The sequence below is a fragment of the Phyllobates terribilis genome, unplaced genomic scaffold (assembly GCF_046119375.1).
Source record: "Phyllobates terribilis strain yellow unplaced genomic scaffold, ASM4611937v1 Scaffold_10__3_contigs__length_209671492, whole genome shotgun sequence".
Taxonomy (NCBI): Eukaryota; Metazoa; Chordata; class Amphibia; order Anura; family Dendrobatidae; genus Phyllobates; species Phyllobates terribilis.
In genome coordinates, this window is record NW_027362770.1 from 28,249,781 (window position 1) to 28,265,686 (window position 15,906).

At 46.1% G+C, this 15,906-nt stretch overlaps 1 protein-coding gene across 1 annotated transcript; it reads left to right on the plus strand.

Moving 5' to 3' along the window:
- The first annotated feature begins 442 nt into the window (after positions 1-442).
- On the plus strand, positions 443-14,947 carry PTTG1 (PTTG1 regulator of sister chromatid separation, securin). Its single transcript, XM_073649269.1, has 6 exons — positions 443-556; positions 7,023-7,107; positions 10,720-10,889; positions 11,377-11,452; positions 13,079-13,237; positions 14,793-14,947. Exons 2-6 carry the CDS (start codon positions 7,035-7,037, stop codon positions 14,876-14,878), a joined length of 564 nt encoding a protein of 187 aa, XP_073505370.1. The 5' UTR covers positions 443-556; positions 7,023-7,034; the 3' UTR covers positions 14,879-14,947.
- The last annotated feature ends 959 nt before the right edge of the window (positions 14,948-15,906 follow it).

A 15,906-nucleotide genomic window follows, 5' to 3' on the forward strand; every position in this document is an offset into this window, starting at 1 on the left:
ACCTCACCCTTATTTACAAATCCTAAAATATACTGCACTTAGATCTGCGCCGTTCCTTTTTCCATTTTCTCCCCTAGAAGCTGAGAGACAGCTTTACTAAATCCGGAATCCGCCTGTGAGAAACGCAGTGTGAACACAGCCTTACTGGCAGACACTGCGAGACTCTATGCTGGACCCCACAATGTAACACGGGTATCCCCAGCTGAGAATAACCACAAGAGCCCAGCAGGGACACAGGAAACCCCGTGCTTTTATGTATCTTGGAGCCTACAGATTTACTTACATAAGATAAAACAGATGAGACCCACCAGGGATGAAATCCTATAACCCCCCCCCCCTCCCCCCATAAAGCGCAGCCAAGCTCCTCCCCTGTACAGTGATAACAGGACTATTATAGCGCTATTACAGGCGATTGCGTCACGTGTCTCCAGCCAATAAGAGCGGCCCGTCCGTTATCCAATCAGATTACAGAGACCCCGGGGCGGGACGCGCTGTGTGGTTTAAAAGCTGGTGCCGGCCGCTCGACAGCCGCGTTCTGTGTTGGCGGTTTCGGCAGGTAACGGGAGTGAGCGGAGGGGGAGGGCCGGCTTTCCGTCCATGCTCTTTATCGGTGCCCGGTCCGCTCTCAGGAGCGGCTGTCAGGCTGTGTCTAGTAACCGTCTGTGAATACGTTCCCGGCTTCCCTGCCTGTTACGCTGCTGGTGGAGGGCGGTTTGTGGTATGGCGTCTTATTACCTCCGTTACATGACAAGCGCTGGCTTGTCGGCTGCTGTGAAACTACAACTCCCAGCATGCCCGCCTATGTCCTGATGGTGCTGTCGTGCTGGGAGCTGTAATGTCGCGATGTTGGCTCTCCTGTGGCTTACTCTAGTCTTGCGCTGCTGCTAGACACCAGTAGGGGAAGCCCTGTGCATAGGATTTCATATATGGGTTCTATAACCCAAGTCTGTTCCCCAGGTGGTGGATGCAGGTATAGCATGGGGCTGAATGATGAGCTGCTCTTCGCCCGGCTTCTGTAGTTAGAGGGAAACCTCCCTACTAATTCTCTGGGTGTTAAGGATGACACTGGGGAGCTCGGGCAGAATCCCACCACTGCCACCATTTGTCAAAGAACACAGCCAGGTGGATCGTATCGACCCCTCCCGCTGTTATGTTTTGAGTGAATAGCTCTGTTGTACCCTATTGTCCAGACAACTACATGATTTGCTGATTAAGGCTATGTGCCCACGATGCAGAAATGCTCCGGATTTTTCCTGAGCGTTTCTGTATCTCCCTGGCAGAAAAAACACATGCGGATTGTACATGCGGATTGTACATGCGGATTGTACATGCGTTTTCCTGCCAGGGACAAGCGGATGTGAAGCGTTCTTCACATGCATTTCCGCATGCGGGTTGTCAAGCGCTTTCCAAGCGATTTTAGCATCACTTGGAAAGTGCTTGTCAACTTGGTCACACTATATAAATCCATGCAAATGGCATGGATTTATATAGTGTGACTGTAAAGAATGGTTAAAAATAAAAAAAAAAATCAATCTATACTTACCTTCCGATGGCCCCCGCAGTCTTGCTTCGCTCTGTCCTGGCTGCCGGCAGCTCGCGGTACACTGCACTGAAGGTCCTGCCGTCACATGACTATGACGTCAGCGCAGGTCCTTACAGGCCATCGCTAGCTGCTGGCATGGGAGGAGGAGCGTAGCGGAGGCCGTCAGAAGGTAAATGTAACTTTTATTTTTTTATTTTATTCTCTTTTTTTTTTTTTTTTTTTTTTTTTTTTCAGTTGCTATGGTACCCGGGTCCGGAGGAGAGTCTCCTGTCCTCCACACCCGGGTACCATCCGCACACTGGAACGCGTGGATTGCGCATCTACATATACAGTGATGCGTAATCCATGCGTTCAATGGCGGTGAAAACGCAGCACTTCCGCAAAATAAATGGTAATGTTGCGTTTTTTCCGCAATGATAATCCGCAGCGGAAATTTCCGCAGCATGTGCACAGCACATGCGGATTATCATTGGGGAACATGGCAGGCCTTCTGCCGCTGCAGAAACGCTTAAAAACGGATCGTGGGCACACAGCCTAACAGAAGAGGCTGCAGGCTGTCCCCACTACTAGGTTTGTTGTGATACTAACAGTGAGTGTATAGTATATACCTCTGATGCGATAATTGCGAATTCAACGAAAGAAGAATATTAGCTGCCACCAGTTGTTTTTTAAACAGGCTGACTGGAGGCCTGGTAGATGGCGTATGGCTTTGAGGCACGGTTTACAGAACTATTAGGCTGCGTGCCCACTATGCGTTTTTCAAGCATTTTTGCCGCAGAATTTCCGCAGCGAAAACGCTTGGTAATACGCGCCCAATGATGATCTGCATGTGCTGTGCACATGCTGCTGAAATTTCCGCTGTGGATTATCATTGTGGAAAAATGCGCAACATGTCCATTAATTTTGCAGACACACAGCGTAATCGCCACCATTGACTTGCATTGGACCGTGTGACATCCGCATCACTGCATCTGCACAAGCCAATATCACACTGTTCAATGTGCGGAGAGAAGAGGAGACTTTCATCCAGACCCAGGTACCATAGAAACTGTAAAAAAAATAATTGTAAATAAAATTAATAAAAAATTAAAAAAACTATACTTGCCTTCCGATGTCCTCCTGGTGTTTGGTCTGCTGTATGAGTCATGGTGTTGTGAAGGAGCTGCCATGATGTCATTGAGTCATGTGACCTGTCGCATGACTCAATGACATCACCGCAGGTCCTTCACACCACTGCGAGCCGCCCAAGACACCAGACGCAGCAGAGAAAACACCGGGAGGACATCGGAAGGTAAGTATAATTTTTTTTTTTTATTTATTTTTTACCATTCTTTTTTTTTTTTTTTTTTTTTTTATAACTAACTTGGTCACACTACTATAAATCCATGCCGGTTGCATGGATTTATATAGTGTGAACAAGTTGTCAAGCACTTTCCAAGTGATGCTGAAAGTGCTTGATAACCCGCATGCAAAAACACTTGACAAACGCCTGGCGGGGAAAATGCATGTAAAATCCGAATGCGTTTTTCCTGCCAGGGAGAACCAGGAAAAATTATGCAGCATTTCTGCATCGTGGGCACATAGCCTTACATTTTATATTTAATCCAAAATGATAGGCAGTGGTTTTTTTGTTTTTTTTTTAAACTTTGCAAAGGGGACGAAACAATGTACAGTTACATAAAATAAAAGGGATAACAGTTACTATGCCAATCCCAGATGATTCAGCTAGCGGATGGAAGTAATCTAATTGGAAACATCTGGTTAACGGGATGAAGCCTACACTGACATGTATTTTCCTCAGCATTGAACCCAGATCGTAATTTGCCTTGGGCATTTATCAGCACCTGAGTTACACAGGCACAGGTGTCTTCTAGGCACTGCACACCGCCGAGCCTGGAAGAAATCACTAACGTAAAAGATTAAAACTCTATTTCTCACCAACTAGACTGTAATTAGTTGACATACAGGTAAGACTAGTTTAACCATTTTATTACCTGCATGCCCATAGTAATAACTTGGATGTCCCAGGGGGTGGCAGCTGCCATTTAAAGCCATAGTTGGTTGATGACTGCACCCTTAAAGGGAAATTGTCACTAGTTTTACTACCCCCATCTGAGAGCAGCATAATGTAGGGGCAGAGACCCGGATTCCAGTGATGTCACTTACTGGGCTGATTGCTGCAACATTGGTTAAAACTTTTTTACTTGCTGCAGTTCTCTGTATAGCCCTGCCAATCAGGGGTGGGGTTGGACTACCAGGCAGCAGGTTTACTAATCATCTAGATAATCTCCTGCTGATAAAACTGACCTTTATAACTACAGCAAGCAGCCCAGTAAGTGACACATTGCTGGAATCCTGGTCTGTTTGTACATTATGCTGCTCTTAGATTAGGTGGTAAAAGCCTGGTGACTGATTCCTTTACTTCATTGCAGTAATGAATGTGGGGCCATTGAGGAGTCTGGTGACTGAAGACTCTTGTATCCAGTACAGTGGTCTGGTGATGTGTTTGGCAGGACGTCCCCTAGACAGTGACTTGGATTGGGAGTATCCACACAGCAATCATTTGGGCTGATAAGACTGGAGTTGTGCATGAGCTGATCTTACTGGAGGATGATCATTAAGAGGCTCATGTCTCTGAATGAAGCTTCTTCTGTGTCTTGCTGCCGTCACACTGTGCAAATTTGCATTATGTAAAAGACTTCCTGTCTTATTCCTGTCTTATGCCTCTTCTGGAGTAAAAGCTCTGATTTGTTGCTCTTGTGCTGTGATGGTGTTTGCTGCTGTATCCTAAACCCATTCCCTGCGCTGCGCAGACACCAGGACTCTGCAGTCTCTGTGCTCCTCACCTGTGCTGGTTGTTGCCTTCCTAGGGCAATAACTTCTTACACTGCTGCGGCGCCTCCTATCCTGAGCTGTGCTGCCTGGCGGAGGAGCTGAGGCCACCGCACTGCTCCTGGTCTGTGGGCCGCTGATCCGGGGATCCTTTGTGTTATTTCTGGCTGCACCGACAGAATACTGTATTATTATTCCCACTTGGCGTTCCACTCTGCGCTTCAGTTTTTCCTCATGGCTTTAGTGTCCAGTCTGTCCACCATGTAAGAGCTTGCTCTTTGTGGGACATGTTGTAGTTTTGAATGGGGAATCTCCTAGTGCAGTGAAATGGTTAGAATTCCCCCTTCCTTCGCTACTCACAATCTAATCAGTTTTTTTGGGGGTGGGTTTCTATTTTTGGCACTGATTGTTCGGGTTAATGATGCCAATCAGAGCTGGTTCCTATTTCCTCACTAGAAGGGTGATGTGACATGCAGATGCAGATTTACTGCAGTTTCAAAATCTTTCAGCAACTCAGAAGTAACACAAGCACAGGAGACGGGAAGTGTTGTGCTTCAGGAGCGTCTTAACAACTAGAGGAGTTAACAGTCACAGGAGACGGGGAGTGTTTTAGCCGAGCCCCAGGGGGATTGTGGGGAACTTGTTGTAGTCTGGCTGAAGCCATAGAGAAAGGTAGTGTTATCTGCATCTGCAGGATTCAGATCAGGAGAGAAACTAAACACAGTTCAGGTAGTTTATCTGAACTAACAGTGCAGAGTATTATCGGGCAGGAAGATGAGGACTGGAAGGAATTGTGTCATAGGGATAGTCTCCCTCATCAAACCCTCCTCCCTCCTTCTCCATGCAGGATAAAGAATGCTGTGTCCTTGTGAAGGAAAAGCCATTGGTTGTGTATGCATAGAAGTGTGCAGCTAAGATATCTAATCTGTGCTGAATTATGCTACTGAAGAGACTGTAATACTGTGCCTTGTGAAGAAACTACTGTACTGTTACTAGAGCCGGTTGCTCAAGAAACTCAGACTGTACTGTAATGAAGATTGTGCTGTAATATCCCTGATTTGCACTGGCCGTGCTTCAGATTAAATTCCACTGTTAAACTGAGAGAGACTTGTTAGATGTCTCATCAGCAACTGAATCTATTGTTGCCTGAGAGAAGCTGCAGCCTCTGGTCGACCTGGATTCCAGCGAATTCACGAAACCCGTCTCGCCCTAACAGTGTGTAACAGTCACATTTTAATTGGTCTTTTATGGCTCTGCCAGAGCCTGTGATTGTTCTCAGGAGGGGCCTTCACCAGCCCCTGTGCCTACCCATTAGTGCCCCACAATTGCATTTCAGGGGGGATCCAGTGGGTACTCTAAACTGTTGCCATTCCGCTCATGCACCTTCTAAAGCTGCTGTCCAACAATTACTACGGCATTTAGAGGGAACCTGTCACTAGGGTCATGTTGCCCAAACCACAGACAGCATGAAATGGAGCCTGATGTGTTTTATCCTGACACTTCAAAGAAAATGTAGTTATCCAATGGTTTTCTGAGCTGCTGCAGTGTAGACATGGCTGCTGATCAGTGCTGCTCATAGCACTATGGATCTGTCAGGTCCCTGTAATGGGTAATTGCTGCAGTGTAGACATGGCTGCTGATCAGTGCTGCTAATAGCACTATGGATCTGTCAGGTCCCTGTAATGGGTAATTGCTGCAGTGTAGACATGGCTGCTGATCAGTGCTGCTCATAGCACTATGGATCTGTCAGGACCCTGTAATGGGTAATTGCTGCAGTGTAGACATGGCTGCTGATCAGTGCTGCTCATAGCACTATGGATCTGTCCGGTTCCTGTAATGGGTAATTGCTACAGTGTAGACATGGCAGCTGATCAGTGCTGCTCATAGCACTATGGATCTGTCAGGACCCTGTAATGGGTAATTGCTGCAGTGTAGACATGGCTTCTGATCAGTGCTGCTCATAGCACTATGGATCTGTCGGGTCCCTGTAATGGGTAATTGCTGCAGTGTAGACATGGCGGCTGATCAGTGCTGCTCATAGCACTATGGATCTGTCAGGTCCCTGTAATGGGTAATTGCTGCAGTGTAGACATAGCGGCTGATCACTGCTGCTCATAGCACTATGGATCTGTCAGGACCCTGTAATGGGTAATTGCTGCAGTGTAGACATAGCGGCTGATCACTGCTGCTCATAGCACTATGGATCTGTCAGGTCCCTGTAATGGGTAATTGCTGCAGTGTAGACATAGCGGCTGATCACTGCTGCTCATAGCACTATGGATCGGTCAGGACCCTGTAATGGGTAATTGCTGCAGTGTAGACATGGCTGCTGATCAGTGCTGCTCATAGCACTATGGACCTGTCCGGTCCCTGTAATGGGTTGTTGTGGTTGGAGGCACAGGCCTCTATTCTCTGGTCCTGGCATCTGTAGGAGGATCATCGCTATAACACTGGGCACCTGCTTACCAGGAATGGCTTCCTCTTCTGAGCTCACGCTATACTCCTGACAAGGACCAGCATTATGAAGGGCTCCTCTAATATTCCTGAGTTGTGGTGTGAGGAGATTGTCCAGGGGTTGGTGAGGAGGACACTACTTGTTGGTGTGTTGTACAATGAAACGTGGCTCATTCTTATATTTTGCCTGCAGAATCTGACTATAATGGCGACCGTGATCTACACTGACCAGGAGAACGGTGATGTTAATGCTGCGCTGTTGTCCAGAGATCGTGCCGGTAAGTGGTTTCTAAAGGTAACGGCCGATCTGGCCCCAATTCATCAAGGGGTTTAATAGATTTCTAGCAGAACTCTGACAAGTCAAAAATTTTATGCAACTTAATGATTAAAAAAAAAAAAAAATATATATATATATATATATATATATATATATATATATATATATATATATATATATATATATATATATATATATATATATATATATATATATATTGGCACTTTCACTCCAGCTCTGCCAAGTGGACGGAGCATGGTGAAGCCACCTGAGTCACAACTTTCCATAAATTAAGTGCACCCCATCACTATGGTGCGCCTCACCAGAAGTGTTAAGTGGAGTCCACCTCATAATAAACTTTGCTTTTACTTTTGCCCACCCATCTTTAAAGAATCTCTCCCATCAGATTTTATTCTCTATATATTGCAGTCATCATATTATATAGCACTGTGTACTTACAATTGCTCATTTTGCCTTTCTACCCAGCTTATTGTCATTTACCTAATGGAAAAGAGATGTGATTAAAAACTGACTAGCTGAATCCTTCTAATCTCTGTTAACAAAAGGTGAACTTTTCCTGCATGAGTCATAAGTCCCTGCAGAGGAGGAGGGAGCAGCTGGGTCAGGAGGTGAAGAGGAGAATGATTTTTGCAGGGAAGAGGCTTCCTGTTTCCACGTAGAAAAGAATTTACTGGGTAGAAAGGTAAAGTGAGCAATTGTTAGTACACAGTTCTATATAATTACAATATAGTAAGAGGATAAGCTCTGATGGGAGAGGGTCTTTAAGCCTGTCATGTATTGGGTAATGAGTTGGGGTGTCAGTCTCCATCAGTGCTGGCTGAACACTGACTATCCTGCTCAGATTACTACACATGGCGCTGCTCCTCCTCCCTGTAGTATGGGCTACGCAGGACGGTGCCGAGGCTCCAGATTCTACCTGCACAGCAACAAGGTCCCAACACTTCTACCTCTATAACTTGCCTAATGCAGACGCAAACCTGCAGCCTTTCCGCTGAGATCTTGTCGGCCTTCTACACTGCCATGGCTTTGTCTGCACAATGTAGCTTAAAGGGAATGTCCACTTCTTAAGCATCCTAGAAGTCTACAATATAAGGTCTGTATTCCTCTAACCCTCTGCCTTATTGGGCTGCCATTGAAGGCAGTCAGCAAAATGGGTTCAATTTTCTATAGAAGTGGCAGAATTTAACCTCTTCCTGACCATGTTATTTCCCATCTCTGCATTTTTCTTACTCTTCTAAGAGCTGTAACTTTTATTTTTCTGTCAATACAGCCATATGAGGGTTTTTGTTTTTATGCCGTTCACTGATCAGGTTAATTATTTTTATATTTATATACTTTTACAGAAGTAACGCCCATATGTTTATTTTAAAATGGGTCATAGAGGGGCAGGGGTGATTTGAATGTTCAGATTATACTTTTTTCCTTTTTGTCCCCTTAGGGGACTTGAACATGCAATCATCTGATTTCTTGTGTTATGTGCAGCAATACTGCAGTATATAGCCAGCATTCACAGATCTGTCATGACAGGCATGGGTCTTTTCAGCAGACTCCTTCCTGGCAGTGATGGCATCCCACGATCGTGTTACATGGGCACATGGCATGACTCCCTTCTCAGTTCGCTGTTAATTCTGCTGTCCATCTCTAACAGGTGGAGCTCTGCTCTACATGTGGCTATTAAAGGCAGATGATGGCTAAATATCACAGCCATCATCTTCCAGGCAAGAAGTCAGAGCTGGCATATGATTTGGCTGCAAATGATGTTGGTAAGGGGTTAAAGTGCCACTCCAGTGGGTTTTTTTTCTTTCACTTTTAGTGCAGAAATGATTTTCAAGTATGTGCTCAGATTGGGCATGGGTGCTGGGATTACTAGTACACCTGACATCCAGGTGGGCATAATTCTGTTCCTTGTGTATTGGAAGACTTTTGCCTCTGCTGCTTTGGTGTTGGCAATCTTTCAGTTTCTTGCCCATTGATGCTCGGGAACAGTCCTCAAATTATCTATTTATCGGTCGACCATGACTGCACCACAAGAGAGGGAATCCGCCCACCAAGTACAGAAAACCTACAGGCTTAAAAGGGGCCGTACCTCTCACCTCAGTTTGGTTTCTGGTCCTTGATGAAGGGAACCTGTGGCAGGCTTACCTGTTGAAGATGTCCGGATTCTGAAGAATCGAGCTGTCAAGCAGCGCCCACAGCCTGGGGTCGTCAGCTCCAGCGTCACTCTGCGTCAGTGGCTGTGGAGCGGCGCCTATGTCTGGGGTTGGCAGCCCCAGCATCAAATGGGCGCTGGATGGCAGCAGGGGCTGTGCCCCTGTCTGGGGTTGGCAGCCCCAACATCATGCTGGTGCCAGATGGTAAGGGGGAGCTGCGCCCCTGTCTGGGGTGGGCCGCCCCAGTGTCGTTCTGGTGCCAGGCAGGAGCGGTGTCCCTGTGGGAAGTTGCAGTTTCAGCGCTGCGTGATATGGCTGGGCCACACGCTTCCGGTCTCTCTATGTAGTTGGAGGCGTGGCATGATGATGCTGCTGTGCGCCTCGGTGGTCACGTGACCGGACCAGGAAGTTCTGGCCACGTGTGTGCAGACTCCAAAGGGAGTGCTGCAATAACCTCTACGGCCAGTAGGTGGCACACCCAGTGGTAGAATTAGCTCCCCTTAAAACAGCACTACTAATAGCTTTAACCTCTGCTAGGAGGATTGGTGACATTCAGGCTCTGTCTACGGCCTTACCATTTACTCAAATCCTGGATGATAGGCAGGATCAGGTTTAAGAATTACTCTATCTCCCTAAGGTAGCTACTCATTTCCACAGACTTCAGGAAGTAGTACTACCCTCCTTCTGTCCTAATCTGAGTAACCAGAAGGAAGCAGAGTTGCATACATTAGACGTAAAGAGGAGATGTGTGGTTAGGTACCTCTCGGTTAGGAAAGAGCTCATTGTTTAAACCCTTTCCTAACCCCTTGGTAGGATATAAAGTCAAGGTCCCTGTAGCTAGATGGATGAGGGAGGCTATTTCTCTAGCTTATGCATTTAGTGGCGAAGAAGTATCACAAGGGTTGAACGCTCACTCCACCCGGGCTGTCTATCTCCTGGGCAGAGAAGACTGGTGTCTCGATAGACATATGTAAGGCAGCTACCTGGTCTTCTCCCTCTACATTCTATGGGCACTATAGACTGGATATGGGTGTTTCATCTGACTTCACCTTTGGGAGATGGGTGCTCCAAGCTGTGGACCCTCCCTAGACTTCTTAATCTCTACAATTCTCTCGTGGTGCTGTCATGATCGACCGATGGTCATAAATTACTTATCGGTAATGGGATTTTTCTGAGACCATGACAGCACCCTTCATGTTTGTGGGAGCACTCTGTTAGAATTTCACACTTAATGGGTGGTGTATGATATAGTAATTTTGTGATTGTTTGCTATGTTTATCCTGGTTGTCCTCTCAATACTCTGTAATCCAAACGGAGGTGAGAAGTGGCACCCCTTTTTAAGCCTGTAGGTTTGCTGTCCCCCCCCCCCCCCCATCCCATGGTGCTGTCATGGTCTCCGAAAAATCCTGTTACCGGTAAGTAACTTGACTTTTTCCCTGTAGGAAAGTCACTTGTCAAAAGCCACCAGGGCAAAGTGCGCAGTTCTGCATCAAGTGGGAAAACATCAAGAAAAGCTCTAGGAAATGTCAACAAGCAAGTAATGACCCAGAAGAACGGGCAGCCTCTGAAAGGAGACCGGAAAGTGCCAAAGCCTGCGCCAGCTGTTATACAGGTATAATGTATTACCGCAGCTCTGATCATACACCGCTCTTGTGTTCTGCCCTGTACTGGTGTACAGACTTGTATCTACATAATCCTAAAATGCCATAGGAAACATCTGCAAGAAGATCACATGGCATTTTCTGCTATTACAAGTCCCATTGTTTTCTGTTGGATTAAAGTGGGCAAATATCTGGCTAATCTAGCTGTGTAACGTGTATGGGGGTCTCCTGGCTGCCCTAACAAATGTTCAGCTCAAATACCCGCTCCTTGTTCTCTAGGCACAAATTGCTTAGAGGCAGCAGATTACCCTCCTCCCCGCAGAACACATGAGAGCTCATCTGTATGTTGGGAGAGATGGCTGCTAGCCAAACAGTGTATGGCCAGGCCACAGCTGTGCCACAAGGGCTTGGCTGACTCCTTTTCAGATCATATATGGAGAACCTAATGGTAAACACTGGATAAATGAAGCTTGTGACCTGGTTCCCGTTCCCCACTAGGTTTCTGGCACTTCTGATAAGACAGATGAGCAGCAGTACCCCGACATTGAGAAGTTTGTTCCCTACAATCCTGCAGGTAACTCTTCCACACCTTGCTGTACCTATTGCCTGCCATTAGCCACTTGCCTTTACATTTAATTTTGAGCCTCAGAATCCATTCTAATACTTGCACCTGAAGCTGGATGGGGTTAGTGAATCTGTCACCAGGATTTTGCTGCCCCATCTGAGAGCAGCATGACTTGGGGGCAGAGACCCTGATTACAGTGATGGATCGGTTGGTGCTGTTCAGAGTAACTGTCTGCTGCAGATCTACAAATGCTCTGAATGCTGGGCTCTGTATAACCCCACCCACACCACTGATTGGTAGCTTTCTGCCTATGCAGAGTGTACAGAGCTATCCATCAGTTGTGGGGACAGGGTTGGACTAGTAAAGTATAAGTGGCTGTCTCCTGCTGAAGGGGAAGATCACTTGTCAAAACTCCAGTGACTTGTTGCTTTCTGGTCTGTTTGCTGTAATCAGGGGTCTGTCCCCAAATTGTGCTGCTTTCAGATCAGGTGGCAATAAACCTGGTGACATTCCCTTTAAATGCAGTTTAGGGCCATCTCTGTTGCACTCTTACTCTCTATTAGCTGCAGTGTCCCATCTGCCTAATGCAGCCACAGATCTGGATCTTCAGCAACTCGCTGACATCGTGTCAGTTATTCCAATGAGTGTTTGCAGTGACAGCAATGTCTGTTAGCTGTGTTTCTGATGCTGCTCAGTTGTGGAGGAGAGCAGACAGATGTCAGTGTGGTGTTCGGAGGCTCCTGGGGCCCCTGCACGTGACATCAGGAGTGACAGAGATCCAGAGTGTGATCTTGTGGTCTTGGGCTCCAGTATACAGATGGGACTTTGCAGCTATTTGGGGGTGGGGAGAGGAGGGCACAACACTGACGTTTGCAGTGAAGGTGGTTAAAGTTCATTGACGCTAGATGACTCATTTTGGTGCATTGAGCCCATAGGCAAACTAGGAATGCCTCCTAATCTTAAGCAGCACATTAAAGCCATCCTTAGGCTATGTGCCCACGTTGCATTTATGAAGCAGAAAATTTCTGCTGCATAAATGCAAGCCCTCTCCCGGAAAAACGCATGCGGAATTCCGCACGCATTTATCGCGCATTTTTCGCGCGTTTATCACGCGTTTTCCACATGCGGAATTGCCTTGCGTTTTTTTATGCATTGGACAAAGGCAATTCCGCTTGCGGAAACGCAAAATTAAATGACATGCTGCGGATTTTTGAACGCGGCATAAACGCTGCGGAAAAATCCGCAGCATGTGCATAGAACTTGCGGAATCCCATTGGGGAACATGGGGTGCGGATATACATGCGTTTTTCAAGCGTTTATGCTGCGGAAATTCCGCAGCATATACGCTTGAAAAATGCTACGTGGGCACACAGCCTAAAACCAGAAGATGAGTGGACCTGCAAGATTGCTGGGTATCTTTAAGCAGTCAGTTTAAAAGATCAACTATGCTAAAATTTATATATATATATATATATATATATATATATATATATATATATATATATATATATATATATATATATATATATATATATATATATATATATATATATATATATATATATATATATATATATATATATATATATATATATATATATATATATATATATATAATTTTTTTTTTTCTTGTAGATTTTGAGACCTTTGATGTCCCAGAAGAACATAAACTGAGTCACCTCTCACTGGTTGGTGTCGGTCTTATAGCTAATGTGAATGATGCTAAAAGGTTTGCGTCTCTACTAAGCCTAGAGCCGGCCCTCATGGACATCCCTGCACTTAGCTGGGTGTCAGGTAGGTGATTATAATTGAAATGGCAGATAAGATGGTGAAAGCCAGCCTAAGGCTGCTTTCACACACTGCGTATTTTCGTGCACTTTTTTGCGTGCGCTTTTTGGAAAATACGCAATGTGCTTTGTGTCTGCCAGCAAAGTGAATGGGAAATTCACTTTGCCGTTCAGACACTGTAATTTTACGCAGCGGGAAAGCGCAGCTGTGTAAAGAATTGACATGTCAATACGGGTGACTGCAGTTCTGACATCTTCATACCAAGCACTGTAAAAGCCTGTGTTTTTTTAAAATGCCAAAATGGGTAAAACTGGGACAGGGGATGAGACCACAGCATCTAATTCATGGTGACCTTCTGTATTATACCAAAGAAATCCTACTCCAGTCCCTCTTATCTTAATTAGGAGCCTCCATCTCCTCTGAAGCCCTCCAACTTGTTTCCCCAAGCCGTGTGAATAACACCAGTCTTGATGAATCAGAGCCACATTGTTTTGCCACGCAGGGGAAAGGGAGCGAGCTGTAGTTACTTGGTCTACTGCGTTGTCACTGCTGCAGCCTATAACTAGCAGCAGGGGAAGGAGTACAGCTGATGGGGTTAATATTGTCACCAGGTGATTGCCCCTACATTATGCTGCTCTCAGATGGCGTAGCAGAGACCCTGATTCCAGTGATGTCATTTTGATAGCATCACTTTTCTCTGATCTAGCAGTTCTCTGAATGTTGAGCTGTGTATAACCCACCCCCACCATTGATTGGCAGTCTTCTACCCATGTTCAGTGTACAGAATGCTGCCAATCATTGGTGTGGTTCTACATACTCGTAAACATGCTGCCATGTAGTCTTACAGAGCTCAGTGGTCCTCTGGTGTGGATCTCCTGCTGATTATTGATATTAAGCTGCTTAGTGTAGTGTTGATGAATCGGTCGCTCAGATTAGGTCCCAAAATCCTGATGGCAGATTCCATTTAAGTAGTAATCTCGGCCATGTTGGTAACAGGCTACAATCCTCATCCATGTCTAGACTTGTGGGCTTGGTTTTGAGTGACTTGACCATTAGCTTCCTTGTTCTCCTCACTCTCCCCATATAACTGTTATCCAGTGTCACTAGCCTCATTCCCTACAGCAGGGGTCCGCATTCTGGGGCTCAGACCCCCGTGTGCCTTACAGCTGGGTGCATTTACATCAGGTCTAGCGAACAGCCATAAAGAGCAGGTCTTCAGATGGTATCTTGTGAAGAACCCTGCAAAGAACAGCAGATCTGGATGTATAGATGGGTGGGAAGCTTGAGAGAAAATGATACTGCCGGTTAGAGGGCGCTTGAAGCTAGAGGTGATGGTGTGGTGACTGTGCTTGATGCAAAAATCCATAAGGGGTTACATTCAGGGGTTCTCAATCAGCATGCTACTATGCTTCCTATAAGGCAGGGGGCACCAGATCTTTAACAACCGTTATACGCTTAATGGAGTCATTGACCAGCTATATAGCAGTTCAGTTGTGTCCAAACAGGTTTGCTACACTAGTCAAAATAAATACAAAGTTTTTTTTTTTTTTTTTAATTTCAGATGCTGCTGACAGTCTTCCATCTTTCCTTGCCATGCTGGAAGAGATTGCTGTGGAGATGCCCCTGACTGAACAGATTAAACAGTGAAACTTCACTTATTACTTTTTTTCCTTCACTTTGTTAATGTGCTTGTTATTAATAAAATGTTTTATTGTATTGGAGGTTGTCATAGCAAAACTAAAAGATGGCATTACAGTTGAACTTCTGCTGGTGTAAATTCACCATGTGTTGGAGGAATGCAGCTTTTCCGGAGCCGTGTATATATCTCTATCTAATTTAGAACGATGACTGCACTTACACTCCAAGCTAATTGTGCTTGAGCATTGTTATAGGGGATCTCTGAGAAATGTAGATAAATACACTTAACCCCTTCACCTTAACCTGTAATTTTAAATATATGGCAAAGTCCCTGCCTTTAATGTGGACTTGCACACTAAGCCCACATCTTTCCCTGCACATGATGGCTGACCTAACCAGTCATGTGCCTAACAGCCATGCGTGGAGCAGTCTATCCACTTGCAGCTATTAACCAGTTAAATGCCTGTCAATCACTGAAGGCAGGATTTAACACATGCTGGGTGGATGAATTGCACGATTTCTGCCATCAGTGCCCCTGTCACTTGCTTGTGGGGTGCTGATGTCTTGTCATGACAGCTGCCATGCCAGTCATTACAATTCTGTGAACACCTGCCCATGATTTCTGCTATACATGGCACAGACGATGGCAGCTTCAAGTCCCCTGAGGGCACTATTTAGATAAAGCGTGAATGAAACAAGTTTAAACCGCTTTTCCTTTCTCCTTCCCCCATGATGGCACCTTGGAGAGAGGTGATCCTCCCTTCAAGGACAGGAAACCTACAGATAAAAGGGCGGCACCTCTCTCCCACATCAGTTGGTTTCCTGTCCTTGATGAGATCCTACAGTCCAGAAGGAGGCATACCTGCAGGCACCCTGCAGACTATCTTCGTATGATGCCCAGCAAGTCCGATCCAGGCAGGGGGGGGGGGGGGGGGTTCCCTGCCTCGGCTGGTGCGGTACCCTGATGCGCCACCGCTGGGGTCAGTGGCCTTTGGGGGGGGGGGGGGGGGGGGGAAGGATCCAGACGAAGGGGACAG